This window comes from Pantherophis guttatus, chromosome 10 (genome assembly GCF_059756535.1).
Source record: "Pantherophis guttatus breed Tessera chromosome 10, ASM5975653v1, whole genome shotgun sequence".
In the NCBI taxonomy this organism is placed as follows: Eukaryota; Metazoa; Chordata; class Lepidosauria; order Squamata; family Colubridae; genus Pantherophis; species Pantherophis guttatus.
Window position 1 is genome coordinate 9,290,001 of NC_142072.1, and position 13,877 is coordinate 9,303,877.

A 13,877-nucleotide genomic window follows, 5' to 3' on the forward strand; every position below is an offset into this window, starting at 1 on the left:
GGATTATTTATTGCCTGTATAAGTATAAGTATAATTTTATTTCTATACCACCCTTCTCCCGAAGGACTCAGGGCGATATACAGCCTATTTAAAAACACAAGACAAACATCAATTTAAAATTTAAAATTATTAAATAAATTCGGCTCAATTTAAAACCCCAGAAATTTAAAGTACCCCAATTTAAAATTATTATGTTGATAGCCCGGTCTGGCGGAACAACAGGGTCTTTAGTGCACAGCGAAATACACGGAGGTCGGAGATCTTACGTATTTCCAGGGGCAGTTCATTCCACAGGGCTGGGGCTCCCACAGAGAAGGCCCTCCCCCTGGGTGTCGCCAGCCGACATAACTTGGCCGATGGCACCCGGAGGAGACCCTCTCTGTGGGAGCGAACTGGCCGGTGGGAGGCTATTGGTGGCAGAAGTCGGTCTCGAAGGTACTCGGGTCCTATGCCATGGAGCGCTTTAAAGGTGGTGACCAACACCTTGAATCGCACCCGGAAGACCATAATATTAATGATGGTGAAAGAGTTGGTGAAAGTGAATTTCTGACACCCCATTGAGACATGATGGTTGTAATTTTGAAAGTTCAGTTGTATTTTGTTCACTATAATAAAGTGAACAAAATACACAGACTGAATGGGTAGGATTACACATCATGCTAAGGCATGGTTTTTTTAGGTTATAATTACCATGCATTATAGAGTTCACAGCATGTCCTAGTCCAGTGTTGGCAAACCTTTTAGGCACTGAGTGCCCAAAGTGTGTGCATGCACCCAAACTGCGTGGGCACATATATGTGCACGCCCCACGCATGCACATACCCCTGCATGCGCAGCAGAGACCCGAAGACCAGCTGGCTGGTGGGAGATCTGGTGCATGCACGGCAGAGACCTGAAATAGAGCTGGGGTGACGGTGTGCGTGCCCGCCGAGAGGGCTCTGTGTGCCACATCTGGCATACATGCCATAGGTTCGGTGCCACTGTCCTAGTCAATGTATTCAACTTTGTCAATTTTTAGAGGGAATGGAATGGAATAGCAATAGCAATTATATACCGCTTCATAGTGCTTTTGGTAGTACAGGAGTTTAAGGCACCCTGTTATTAAGCTGGTTATTAAGACCAGCTGCCTGCAATTACTGCAGGATTCGAATCTCCCCAGGCTCAAGGTTGACTCAGCCTTCCATCCTTTCTAAGGTAGGTAAATTGAGGACCCAGTTGTGGGGGCAATAAGCTGACTTTGTATAAATATACAAAAGGATGAAGGCTATTGCTGAGCACATTGTAAGCCGCCCTGAGTCTCCGGAGAAGGGCGGCATATAAATCAAATTTAAAAAAAAAAAAAAAGAACTGCGGAGCCCTCTGTGTTCTCTGGGTTTGGTGGTTTGCTTGCAGACGTTTTATTACCCATTAAGGTAACATCTTCAGTTTAGATAGAAAGTGACAAAGTTGGGAAATCCAGTGCTAATCCAACCAAACTCTTACAAATTAGATCAATGAGTTGAATCCAGTCACTTTTTTATTTTTTTTTAATTTGATTTATATGCCGCCCTTCTCCGGAGACTCAGGGCGGCTTACAATGCATTAAGCACTGAGCCAAACATGTACATTAAAACGATGCCATGAGTTAAAACCAATTTATCCAGTTAGTTGCACCCCAGCTATCATAAAAGGGGCTGAACAGAGCTACATGTCAATAAAACAAACATGAGATCTCGTTTCAAGTATTTATTTACAGTGGCTGACTTCAGCACTGCTTTTGACTTCCCTTCACTAGAACAGAGGAAGAACTCCATGTGTTCACCAGCCTTCTCTGTTCTCCAGTGGCGAGACATTTGTTTCTGATGAATAAGTCAATGGAACATATGAAAAGGCAACGTACATGAAAGTGGTACCTGTTCTTCAGCTTTGAAACAGTTGAAAAGAAAAACGTCTTAAGAACAGCGATCAGTTGTAAAATAATAAAATATATCAGCCCACAGTATGAGGAGAGAAAAATAGCAATAGCACTTAGACTTATATACCATTTCACAGTGCTTTGCAGCCCTCTCTAAGCAGTTAACAGAGTCAGCCTCTTGCCCCCAACAATCTGGGTCCTCATTTTACCAACCTCAGAAGGATAGAAAGCTGAATCAATCTTGAGCCGATCAGAATCGAACTCCTGAACTGCTGGCAGTTGGCAGTCAGCAGAATTAGCCTGCAGCACAATATAAAAAAGATGTTGAGACTCTAGTAAAAATGCAGAGAAGAGCAACCAAGTTGATTAGGGGACTGGAGACTAAAACATATGAAGAACGATTGCAGGAACTGGGTATGTCTAGTTTAATGAAAAGAAGGACGAGGGGAGACATGATAGCAGTCTTCCAGTATCTCAGGGGCTGCCACAAAGAAGAGGGAGTCAAGCTCTTCTCCGAAGCACCTCAGGGCAGGACAAGAAGCAATGGATGGAAACTAATCAAGGAGAGAAGCAACTTAGAACTAAGGAGAAATTTCCTGACAGTTAGAACAATTAATCAGTGGAACAACTTGCCTCCAGAAGTTGTGAATGCTCCAACACTGGAAGTTTTTAAGAAGATGTTGGATAACCATTTGTCTGAAGTGGTGTAGGGTTTCCTGCCTAAGCAGGGGGTTGGACTAGAAGACCTCCAAGGTCCCTTCCAACTCTATTCTATTCTATTCTATTCTATTCTATTCTGTTCTGTTCTGTTCTGTTCTGTTCTGTTCTGTTCTATTCTATTCTATTCTATTCTATTCTATTCTATTCTATTCTATTCTATTCTATTCTATTCCATTCCATTCCATTCCATTCCATTCCATTCTAACCACTGCACCACCACAGCTCTTATATACATATAAATATAGAGAGAAATGAATAGATCTAAAACATAGAGGCAAGATGAAGCTTTTAAAAATAAATAGGAAATGAATACAGATAGTCCTTGACTTATGACCACAATTGCATGAATAGATGTCCCGGTTTAAATGCTGAGTTCTATACAACGATTTAAAACAGTTTTCCCCAACCTTGGCAACTTTAAGTTACCGGTAAGTGGACTTTAAATCCCAGAATTTCCCCAGCCACTCAGGATGGCTGGGGAATTCTGGGAGTTGAAGTCCACATAACTTAAGAGTTGCGAAGGGTTGGGAAACAACACTGATTTAAGAGGTGAGGCATGCAACATCCACTCTGCCAGATTGGCATTAGGAGAAAATGAAGAACATAATAATCGGGTGGGTTTGTGTAGAAAAAAAATGTTTTAGTTCTTATAGTATTTGCTCATGGTGGAAGCCTTAGAGATTAAACATATGCTGGGTTTCAAAGGAGCTAAAACAAATAAACTTTTTACTCTTTTTTTTTTCTAATCAAGATTAGAAAAATCAATAATCTTTATTTATTTACTTTTTTTGCTGTTTATCTTGTCTATTTTTCTAATCTTGATGACAGCTCCCTCGTCTTAACCGGTTGGGGAGCAGAGTTAAGGCTATCTCTGAGTCTTTCATAATTCACCTCCTGCTCTATGTTCATCTTTCAGAATCCCCCAAGGATCAGCCTCATGACCCCTTCAAGTATGGTAAGTTAATCATTCCTGAAAGCTTGTCTGGGGCCTTTGGGAGCCAATGCAAATTGCTACAACCGGCAGAGTTAGGAAACAAAGCACAGGAAAAAGAAAAAAGAAAACAACCAAACAACTCAGAAGGATTCCTCTGTTTTTATTTAATTTGGAAAAAGGCAGATGATTCTGAGGGCCACAATAATGCTTTAGATTGAAGGATCCCTTTTCTTCGGGCTTTCTTTGAAAAAAACTCCCACCTGACCTCTGGCTTAAAAGCAGTGGTGGGTTGCTCCCGGTTCAGCCCGGTTCGGCCGAGCTGGTAGCGGTGACGCTATTACGTCACCGAACCGGTTCTCTTTCTTCGGGAGCTGGGCCTTCCAGCCCGCTCCCGCGTTATTCCGACCTTATATTTCTTATTTTTTCGCCCAGCTGAGAGGTGCGGCAGAGCGGATTGCCGCACCTCAGCTGGGCAGATTCACAACGCGCTTGCGCAAAGCACAAAGCGCGCGACCAAAGAGGCGATCGCGCGCAAAGCGCACGCACAAAGAGAACCAGTAGTAAAGCCAGTTAGAACCCACCTCTGCTTAAAAGCCAGTATTAGATCTTTGGATGGAAAGGTAAGGAAATGCCTTTGTGTTCCTTTCCCACCCTTCCCTTCTTGCTTTGCGAAGTTAATAGGACAACAACGTAGAGGAAGATCACCTCAAACATTTTAGCAAGGGGTTCTCTGCCCAGTTGCTGGGTGGGTGTGGTCATGGTGGGCGTGGCCTGCACCATGGTGGGGGGGGGGCGTTTTTGCCCTCCCCGGGCTCTGGAGGCTTTCCTCGAGCCTCCAGAAGGGCAAAAATAGACTCCCCAGGCTCCGGAGGCCCTCTGGAGCCTGTTTCTGGCCTTCCCGAACTTCCGGTAGGCCTGTTTTTCGCCGTCCCCAAGCCTCCATGTGCGCCCTGCACTGACCTGCATCCAAAACGGGCCGCATGGGGAAGGGCAGGGCGGGGTGGGTGGGGCCAATCAGGATTGGGATTAGAGGGTTCTCTGAACTGCATAGATTCTTAGCTAGAGGTTCTCCCGAACCCCTGCGAACCCTTCCGCCGCGAGCTGAAGACGCTTTTATTTCATCAAGCTGGCCTCGCCTAAATCTTCTCCCTTTTAAGTGTAAATTTTAAATTTTTAATATATTTTAAAATATGGGTATTTTAAATTATGGGTATTAATTCAGCCAAATTTATTTAATTCATTTTATTCGATTTTAAATTTTGTATATCTATGTGTTTTATTTCATGGCTGTGCACCGCCCTGAGTCCTTCGGGAGTAGGGCGGTATAGAAATTCAATAAAATAAATAAATAAATAAATAAACCCCCAGCAGCCCACCCCTGAGGAAGATAAGTGGGGAAAGATGTCCACAATAATTTGTTGATTTGGAATTGAAGTAGAACACCTCTGGAATCCACTTGTTTTTTTATTATTATTATTTCTCCCACCTTTGTTATAACTCAAGGCAGTGAACCTACCTGATACTCCTTCCTCATCCTATTTTTCACACGACAACAACCCTGCGAAGTGGGTTGGGTTGAGGGAGAGGGACCATGCCCAGCTGCCTTTCATTGCCTAAGACAGGAGTAGAATTCTCAGTTTCTCGGTGATTGGCCCAAAGTCACCCAGCTAGCTTTCCTGTCTAAGGCAGGACTAGAACTCACAGTCTCTTGGTTTCTAGGCCAGCACCTTAACCACTACACCATGCTGGCTCTCCATTTGCAGACAATCGCAACATAATAAAACCATGGTAATACATGTGCTCGACTATGGACATAGTCTTCCTCTTGGAGCTCATAAAGCAGGAAGGAGAGGGATCTGTGATGGAGGTAAAATAATTTTCTGTTGGCCCAGGGAAGGGTAGACCTGGTGGGTTTTAGGCCTGTAGAAATAGGGTTCTTTGTTCTAATTCCAGGCTACTTTCTATTCCTTGTATGACAAACTCGTTTTTTTCCCCTCACACCAGATTACTACTCGCTGAGAGTTGGAGGCTTGGTGTTTGCAGTTGTCCTGTTTCTGATGGGCATCCTGATTATTTTTAGTGAGTAGCTACCATCCAGTGGTTGGCCAGGATTGGGGATTAGTGGGTTGGGATCAGAAAACTCTTGAAGTATACCGAGTGTGTTCATACATCATGGAAAGCACTGGTGTAATTTGGTTGAGTCCGGCTTCTCTCTTGTGTCTGAACCCAACTATTGCACTGTAGGATCCAAGACTTCTGCCCGTAAAATAAAATGTGTCATAGATCAGGGGTTTCCAACATTGGCCACTTTAAGACTTGTTTTTTTGGTTTTCCTGAAAACGAGAAAACCAGAGGGATAGAATCAAGATCACGTGAAGTGTTATTAATACCACTTTATAATGCCTTGGTAAGGCCACACTTGGAATACTGCATTCAGTTTTGCCCACCACAATATAAAAAAGATGTTGAGACTCTAGAAAGAGTGCAGAGAAGAGCAGCAAAGATGATGAGGGGACTGGTGGCTAAAACATATGAAGAACTGTTGCAGGAACTGGGTATGTCTAGCTTAATGAAAAGAAGGACTAGGGGAGACATGATAGCAGTCTTCCAATATCTCAGGGGCTGCCACAAAGAAGAGGGAGTCAAGCTATTCTCCAAAGCACCTGAGGGTAGAACAAGAAGCAATGGGTGGAAACTAATCAAGGAGAGAAGCAACCTAGAACTAAGGAGAAATTTCCTGACAGTTAGAACAATTAATCAGTGGAACAACTTCCCTCCAGAAGTTATGAATGCTCCAACATTGGAAGTTTTTAAGAAGAGATTGGACAGCCATTTGTCTGAAGTGGTGTAGGGTTTCCTACCTTAAGCAGGGGGTTGGACTAGAAGACCTCCAAGGTCCCTTCCAACTCTATTATTCTATTCTATTCTATTCTATTCTATTCTATTCTATTCTATTCTGTTCTGTTCTGTTCTGTTCTGTTCTGTTCTGTTCTGTTCTGTTCTGTTCTATTCTATTCTATTCTACTCTACTCTACACTACTCTACTCTACTCTACTCTACTCTACTCTACTCTACTCTACTCTACTCTGCTCTACTCTACTCTGAAAAGGTGCTCCAGATTCCTACTATGAATAGCAGAACCCTCTTCCTTGTGTCAGAGAATGGAAGTTGGAGAGCATTGTATTGGCATTGTGGTCTGAGGCCTTCTCTGCTACAGGCTCTCCTCTGCTCTGATTCAAAGCAACTGAAGGCAGGGTCAGAAGTAATGGATGAAAACTAACCAAGGAGAGAACCAACCTAGAAGTAAAGAGAAATATCCTGACAGTGAGAACAATTAATCAGTGGAATAGCTTGCTTCTAGAAGTTCTGGGTGCTCCAACACACAGATTTTTAAGAGATTGGATAGCCATTTGTCCAGAATGATATAGGATCTCCTGCTTGAGCAGAGAGTTGGACTAGAAGACCTCCAAGGTCCTTTCCAACATCTGTTATTCTGTTAAATAGTGCTTCTCACCAAAAACCCCTCATCCCTGCTCAGATTCTTTTCGGGTCCTTGCTCAACTGTTCTTCATCTCTTTCTTTCCTAGGCCGGCACTGCCGTTGCAAGTTCAACCAGCAGCAAAGGTAAAAATCATCTCATAAAGTTAATTTGGAGGGGATGTGGAACTGCGGTTATCCGAGTTGTTTCAAATGGACGAAGAAGGGCAGTATGGGAAAAAAAAAAAGAAAAGGGGGGGGAGCCAAATAGCATGATGTAGTTTTGCATGTTTTTTTGATGTGGTTTGAATATCTTAATTATTTGGAGACCGTTGAAACGCCCTGCATCGTCTTCTTCTGTATTCTCTTTTTATTTCCATTTTCTTTTATCTCCCTGCTGGGGAAGAATCTGGCCAGCACAATGATTCATTCTCTGAATTAATACATCTGCTGATAATTGCTTTCTTTCTGGGATGCCGGGATTGGAAGCAGGGAGAGAGACGGGGCATTAGAAGGTTAACTTGTAAGCATGATGTCGATAATTACCTGGTAAATGAGCTTTTAATTTTGACCCTTGTAGAAATATTCAGATGATACACCATAAAATGGAGATTTGGAAGTAGTGGGGTGCTAGCATCAAATAAGAGTTGTGAAAATTGGGAAGAAAAGAGTATCACAGATTGTTTCAAGAGAAGGGCTGTTTAATCAGCACGCTGGCTAATTTTGGTTGTCATATAAGCAATTGAATCTACAGCAGTTTTCTCGCATCTGGTATCCATCAGAGGTAACTGCGCTGTAATTGCAGATATTTTGGAGGGTACCAAGTTGGAAAAAGCTTGTAAGTGTCCAGGATGAACCACAATGATGTCCAGATATCTCAGTCAACCCAGAAATGATACAAATTCTGAATGTATTGTTTATGTACACTGGGAGCTTATGCACTGAAGACAAATTCCTTGTGTGTCCAATCACATTTGGCCAATAAAGAATTCCTATTCTATTCTATTCTATTCTATTATGTTCTGTTCTGTTCTGTTCTATTCTATTCTATTCTATTCTATTCTATTCTATTCTATTCTATTCTATTCTATTCTATTCTATTCTATTCTATTCTATTCTATTCCATTCCATTCCATTCCATTCCATTCCATTCCATTCCATTCCATTCCAATTCCCTTCCCTTCCCTTCCCTTCCCTTCCATTCCATTCCATTCCATTCCATTCCATTCCGTACTGGCTATAATAGTGATTGTGTGACTGAGGGACTGTGATGGTTGTAAATACAAGCCTCCGTCACAGAAGTATTTTTTTAGCACTGTCATAACTTTTAATCAGTGTTTCTCAACCTTGGTAGCTTGAAGATGGGTGGATTTCAACTCCCAGCACTGCTGGCTGGGGAATTCTGGGAGTTGAAGTCCACCCATCTTCAAGCTTCCAAAGTTGAGAAACACTGCTTTAAATGGTCTTTGAATGGGACAATTGTTAAATGAGGACTGCATATATTTTAATGTGACTTCTTTTGCTGGCAATACAAGGCATGAGTAGCAGAATGGGTTGGCCATTTTTTACAGCTGGGGATGTTTCTCTTGTATGAATGAAGCACACAAACAACACGGTGCTTGGAGGGAGGGAAGGCAAGAATTCCCACTGCGGCATTTTACTGCACCCCATTTGCACATTCAGTTTTGACCTTATTATATATATATATAGTTTATCATTACCTTTAGTATGCAGAATCATCATTCCTTTTGGATGTCAGCAGGGGACGCTGTAGCATAGCTTTTATATATATTTATAAAATCCTCAACACTTTCTATGCCTGTACAAGTCCCGCACCCAGTGACATCATCCCTGAGCCGCCTGCATTGATAACTCTGCCTCTCTCTTCAGCCAGTACAATTCCCAGCACGTTGCATTCCAATGATTTATCAAGGCAAGATTTTCAGCCTTACTCTGGCTGAATACACGGCACAAAAGAATGCAGCGCAAGAGAGGAAAAATAAAGAACTCAACGTGCCAATTTCTAACATTACTAAGTTCTTCGGGTGTCCGTTTGCAAGGGGCCAAATTTGATGTCCCAAAGGTGTTTCTTCTTCTTCTTCTTTCTTTCAAGAGGCAACTGGACTGTGGTTTTTTCTTCGAAGACGTTGCACTTCTCATCCCAGAAGCTTCCTCAGCTCTGATAGCGCAGTAATTTACAACAGGGGTATACAAGCTTGGCAACTTTTAAGATGCGTTAGACTTCGACTCCCCAGAATTCCCCTCGTGCTAGCTGGGGAATTCTGGGAGTTGAAGTCCCCAAATCTTAAAGCTGCCAAGCTTGGACACACCCGCCGTTTTTACAATCAGCTGAAACAGTTCTTTAAAAGGGGGGAAAATACTGTAAAGATAGGAGCTGCAGAACTTCTAGGGCCGCGATGGCGAACCTACGGCACGCGTGCCCGAAGTGGCACACAGAGCCGTGTCGTCTGGCACCCGTGGCGTTGCCCATTCCTCTTCCGGGTTTTTGGTGCGCATGCGCGCGTGACGATCAGCCGGCCTTTTTGCATGCAGCAGTGCCGGAAGCTAGACGATCTTTTAGCTGGTTTTTTTTTTTAATTTGATTTATATGCCGCCCTTCTCCGGAGACTCAGGGCGGCTTACAATGCGCTAAGCAATAGCCTTCATTCTTTTGTATATTTATACAAAGTCAGCTTATTGCCCCCACAAACTGGGTCCTCAATTTACCTACCTTAGAAAGGATGGAAGGCTGAGTCAACCTTGAGCCTGGTGAGATTCGAACCTGCAGTAATTGCAGGCAGCTGGTCTTAATAACCAGCTTAATAACAGGGTGCCTTAGACCACTGTACTACCAAGGCTCTTCCATTTTCCCACGTGAGCATGCATGCCGGTCAGCTGATCGTTGCGTGAGCATGCGTGTCAGAAACCCGGAAGAGTAGCTGACTGAAACAGGAAGTTCAGTAGCTGAAACCGGAAGTTCATTTTCGGAAACGTGCATGCGCCCTGGACAGCTTCTCTTCTGGGTTGCGGCCCAGACACACGCATGCTCCCTTTTCCCATCACTGTTCTAGGGGTTTGTGGTGTGTACGGAATACATTGCAAGTTAATGCTCTAAAGCTGTTCTGCATGCAAAAAGTTTTCACTGGCTGCTATGATGGTAGTTCAAGTGGTGGAAACCCAGTGTGACGGTTTGGTTTTGTCCCCAGGACTGGAGAACCGGATGAAGAGGAAGGAACTCTGCGCAGCTCAATCCGGCGTAAGAGCCAACCTGTGGCTACATCCCCCACCCCCTGTTTCCCTTTTCTCCTGGGGAGAACATTTCCTGGGCTAGGGAACTTTTTAAAAATGATTATTTTTTATATATTTATTTCAAAGGATTATTGCTGCCCAACTCTAACTTAAGCAAAGGGAACAAGAGAAAGAAAACTGAGCTTGAGAATAGAATAGAATAGAATAGAATAGAGTAGAATAGAATAGAATAGAATAGAATAGAATAGAATAGAATAGAATAGAATAGAATAGAAAAAAAAAGAGCCTGAGTGGCGTAGGAGGCTAATGCCTCCTAAGGCAGCATTTAACATCCAGCTGCCTGCAATTACTGCAAGTTCAATTCTCACCAGGCTCAAGGTTGTAAGCTGACTTTGTATAAATATACAAAAGAATGAAGGCTATTGCTTAACACACTGTAAGCCGCCCTGAGTCTCCGGAGAAGGGCGGCATATAAATCAAATTAAAAAAAAAAAGAATAGAATAGAATAGAATAGAATAGAATAGAATAGAATAGAATAGAATAGAATAGAATAGAAAAGAAAATAGAATAGTTGGAAGGGACCTTTGAGGTCTTCTAGTCCAACCCCTACTTAGGCAGGAAACCCTATACCATTTTGGACAAATGGATTATCCAATCTCTTCTTAATATCATCATAGGCCTGCATTAAGTATGGTAATATGCAAGGAAATCTCTGATCTCTTAGATGTCCTTTAAAAGGATGATTAATTTGTGCGGAGCGCAGTTTTCAAACGAGGGGTACCTTTGGGACAGCATGGAGCTGGGTAGTGGAAATTAGAAATCTTCTACAGATGATGAAATGGTTGCCTATTTATATTTGCTGCATCTGGCATTCAGAACCAAGATGGTTTTAAAAACTGTTTGGCTATATAATGCCACAGACACCGGAGGAAACAGGCTGTCTTAGCTTAAAGTTTTAATGGGTTATTTTAAGGGTAATGGGTTTTAATTTTTGGGAAGCCAATTCGATTTAATTCTGTTTTTAAATTGTTTTAAATTTTATATTGTATGTATTTTAATTTTGGCTGTTCACCGCCCTGAGTCCTTCGGGAGAAGGGCGGTATACAAATTTAAATAATAAATAAATAAATAAATAAATAAATAAATAAATAAATAAAGTGTGGGAAAGGCCTTTTTAAAAAAAATCAGACTTTTTTTATATATAATTCTCACTAGGTTTATCCACAAGGATGAGATAGAAGACATTGGAACTGGTGAGTTGCTTGCAGATTAAATGAAAAATGGCTCTTGTGATCTAACCTCAGTTTGATTCGCTTCACTCTTGTGGTTTTTACCATCGATTGTCGCCTTCGTTGCTCTCTGCAAAATGCAACATTTAGTTCCCCCTTTCTCTTCTCCTGTAAGATCTAAATGGTCTCGAGAACAGAGGGCTTGTTCATGCAGATACTATATTGATTCTAAAAGGAAAGCTAGCTTTGTTTGGGTTTTGTTTGTTATAAATAACTCATCTGTTTAAAAAAGGAGGGGCGTCTTCAGTGGTGAAATTAAAAAATTTCCCCTACCGGTTCTGTGGGTGTGGCTTGTTGGGGGGAGGTCATGTGACTGGGTGGGTGTGGCCAACTCAACATCACTCACATCGAGGGGCTCCTCATGGGCCCCTCCCCTCCCAGCCACTCCTTGTCGCGAATGGCAGGAAAATGGGGAGGGGAATAATCCTGCCTACCATCCTTTCCTCAGTCTGTGCTGAGATTGAGGAATAGATGACAGGTAGGAAAATCCCCTTCCCCATTTTCCTGCCTTTCACAAAAATGGCTCCATTCCAGCTGCTCCCCCCCGTCCCCCTCCCTCCTGGGGACTACCTTAAAAGGGACAGGCTGCAGCAGCTCCGTTCTGATTGGAGGGGGAAAAGTTAACATTTTCTCTGCTGCATTTAACATTGAATTCTGTGGAATATTGAGCGGCCGGAAGAGGTGAGTGGCGACTGGCCGGGAGTGGGTGGGGCCAACGAGGGGTGATTACTACCAGTTCAGCAAACTGATGCTAATAATCTGTAGCGGTTCACCCGAACCAGTCTGAACCGGTAGGATTTCACCCCTGGGTGTCTTGCTTTCTTGACAACATGACATTTGGAGGCAGGCAAGACCAGTTTTTTTCCCCTGTCTAAATTTCTTATTTTGGGGATAAAAAAGATTGACTTGTTTTAATTTTCAGGATTATCTTCTTTTGGACCTCTGGGGTAGGTATGCCATTTTATGACCTCAGCAATAATGAAGTAAAAATTAAGCCTGCAATGGGGTTGAAGGTCCAAGCCCGTTAGCTGACATATTCCCACAATTGTGCCAAGGATTTAAACAGGAAAAAACCAGGCTCTCACTGCAACTGCTCGATTCTCATTTTCAAAACTGGGTGAGGAATTGTACAAAAGGATCTGTATGAGATGTGGAGAGCAAAGCCATCATCTACCAGGTGGAGAACTGGGTCTCGTAGGCTCCATCTGGAGTCGCCCTTTTCAGCTGCAAACTGCCAAACTTTAAATTGTGTGTGTGCACATGCGAACCTGTCCAAAGTGACATCGTATTTGTTCCATGTGGGTCATGCTGGGACATGAAATGGAGGCCTCTGTCTAAGAGCCAGCCAGTGGAGAGTGGTAAAAATAAACAAAAGCAGGTTCAGGATGGATTGCGGCACTAAGCTGTGTGTTGTTCTGGGTCTGAATTGTAAGAGAGCCAAAGTTGAAGTAATATTGGACCAGGAGTTTAAGCTGAAAAAGGACTGGCAACTGTGATGTTTTGAATAAATCTGGAAAACAAGTGAGGATAACTCCAACAGCAAGATGGCATTCATAACCATGATAAATTCACGGTGGCGCAGTGGTTAGAGTGCAGTACTGCAGGCTACTTCTGCTGACTGCCGGCTGCCAGCAGTTTGGCAGATCGAATCTCACCAGGCTCAAGGTTGACTCAGCCTTCCATCCTTCCGAGGTGGGTAAAATGAGGACCCAGATTGTTGGGGGCAATAGGCTGACTCTGTAAACTGCTTAGAGAGGGGTGTAAAGCACTGTGAAACGGTATATGAGTCTAAGTGCTATTGCTATTATCTGGCTGGAACTGGGATCTCATCACAGGTCACTTTGGGTCTTGAGCTTCTTCCTTTTTTTATTTGAATGTCAACTTTCTCCACTGTGCCTCACTGCTTTCCTTTTCTCCTCTTCTCCTAGGTAGCTGTATATCTTCCTCCTCCTGGATCTGGAGCGCTCCCCTCCTTTGTTCTGCCTGGTCTTAGTCCTCCCAGCAAGGCCCCATTGCTTGCCACAACTCCAGTGAATTCCAGAACTGATTGCCTCTGGGGTCATCCCAAACCCAACCGAGCCCCCTTACCAAGACCTTCCCCTTCTGTTTTGGCTTGCTGCTTGAAGTCCACTGCTTCTCAGAGAGGGAGGGCAGCCTTCTAACCATTGGCCTTCAGCCGAGTTCTAGTGACCATGAAGGATTCTAAATCCTGAGCTCAGCTCAAGCTGCTTTTGCAGCAGGGCCCTGTCTGAGCTCTTCCCCTTTAAAAAGCTCTTCTTGGGCTTCTGGATAAATAAAAACCCCTTGAGTCAA

At 43.2% G+C, this 13,877-nt stretch overlaps 1 protein-coding gene across 3 annotated transcripts in view; it reads left to right on the top strand.

Moving 5' to 3' along the window:
• FXYD1 (FXYD domain containing ion transport regulator 1) overlaps positions 1–13,877 on the top strand; it is a 33,342-nt gene extending 19,465 nt beyond the window's left edge. For 2 of the 3 annotated variants that reach the window (XM_060693986.2, XM_060693985.2), the window contains exons 3-8: positions 3,531–3,569; positions 5,553–5,627; positions 7,136–7,172; positions 10,232–10,281; positions 11,491–11,528; positions 13,493–13,877. In XM_060693986.2, coding sequence (XP_060549969.1) covers positions 3,531–3,569; positions 5,553–5,627; positions 7,136–7,172; positions 10,232–10,281; positions 11,491–11,513 — 224 coding nt within the window. In that variant the 3' untranslated portion in view covers positions 11,514–11,528; positions 13,493–13,877. Of the gene's footprint in view, positions 1–3,530; positions 3,570–5,552; positions 5,628–7,135; positions 7,173–10,231; positions 10,282–11,490; positions 11,529–12,486; positions 12,512–13,492 lie in introns of all 3 variants that reach the window. The other variant, XM_087876567.1, reaches the window with a different exon arrangement.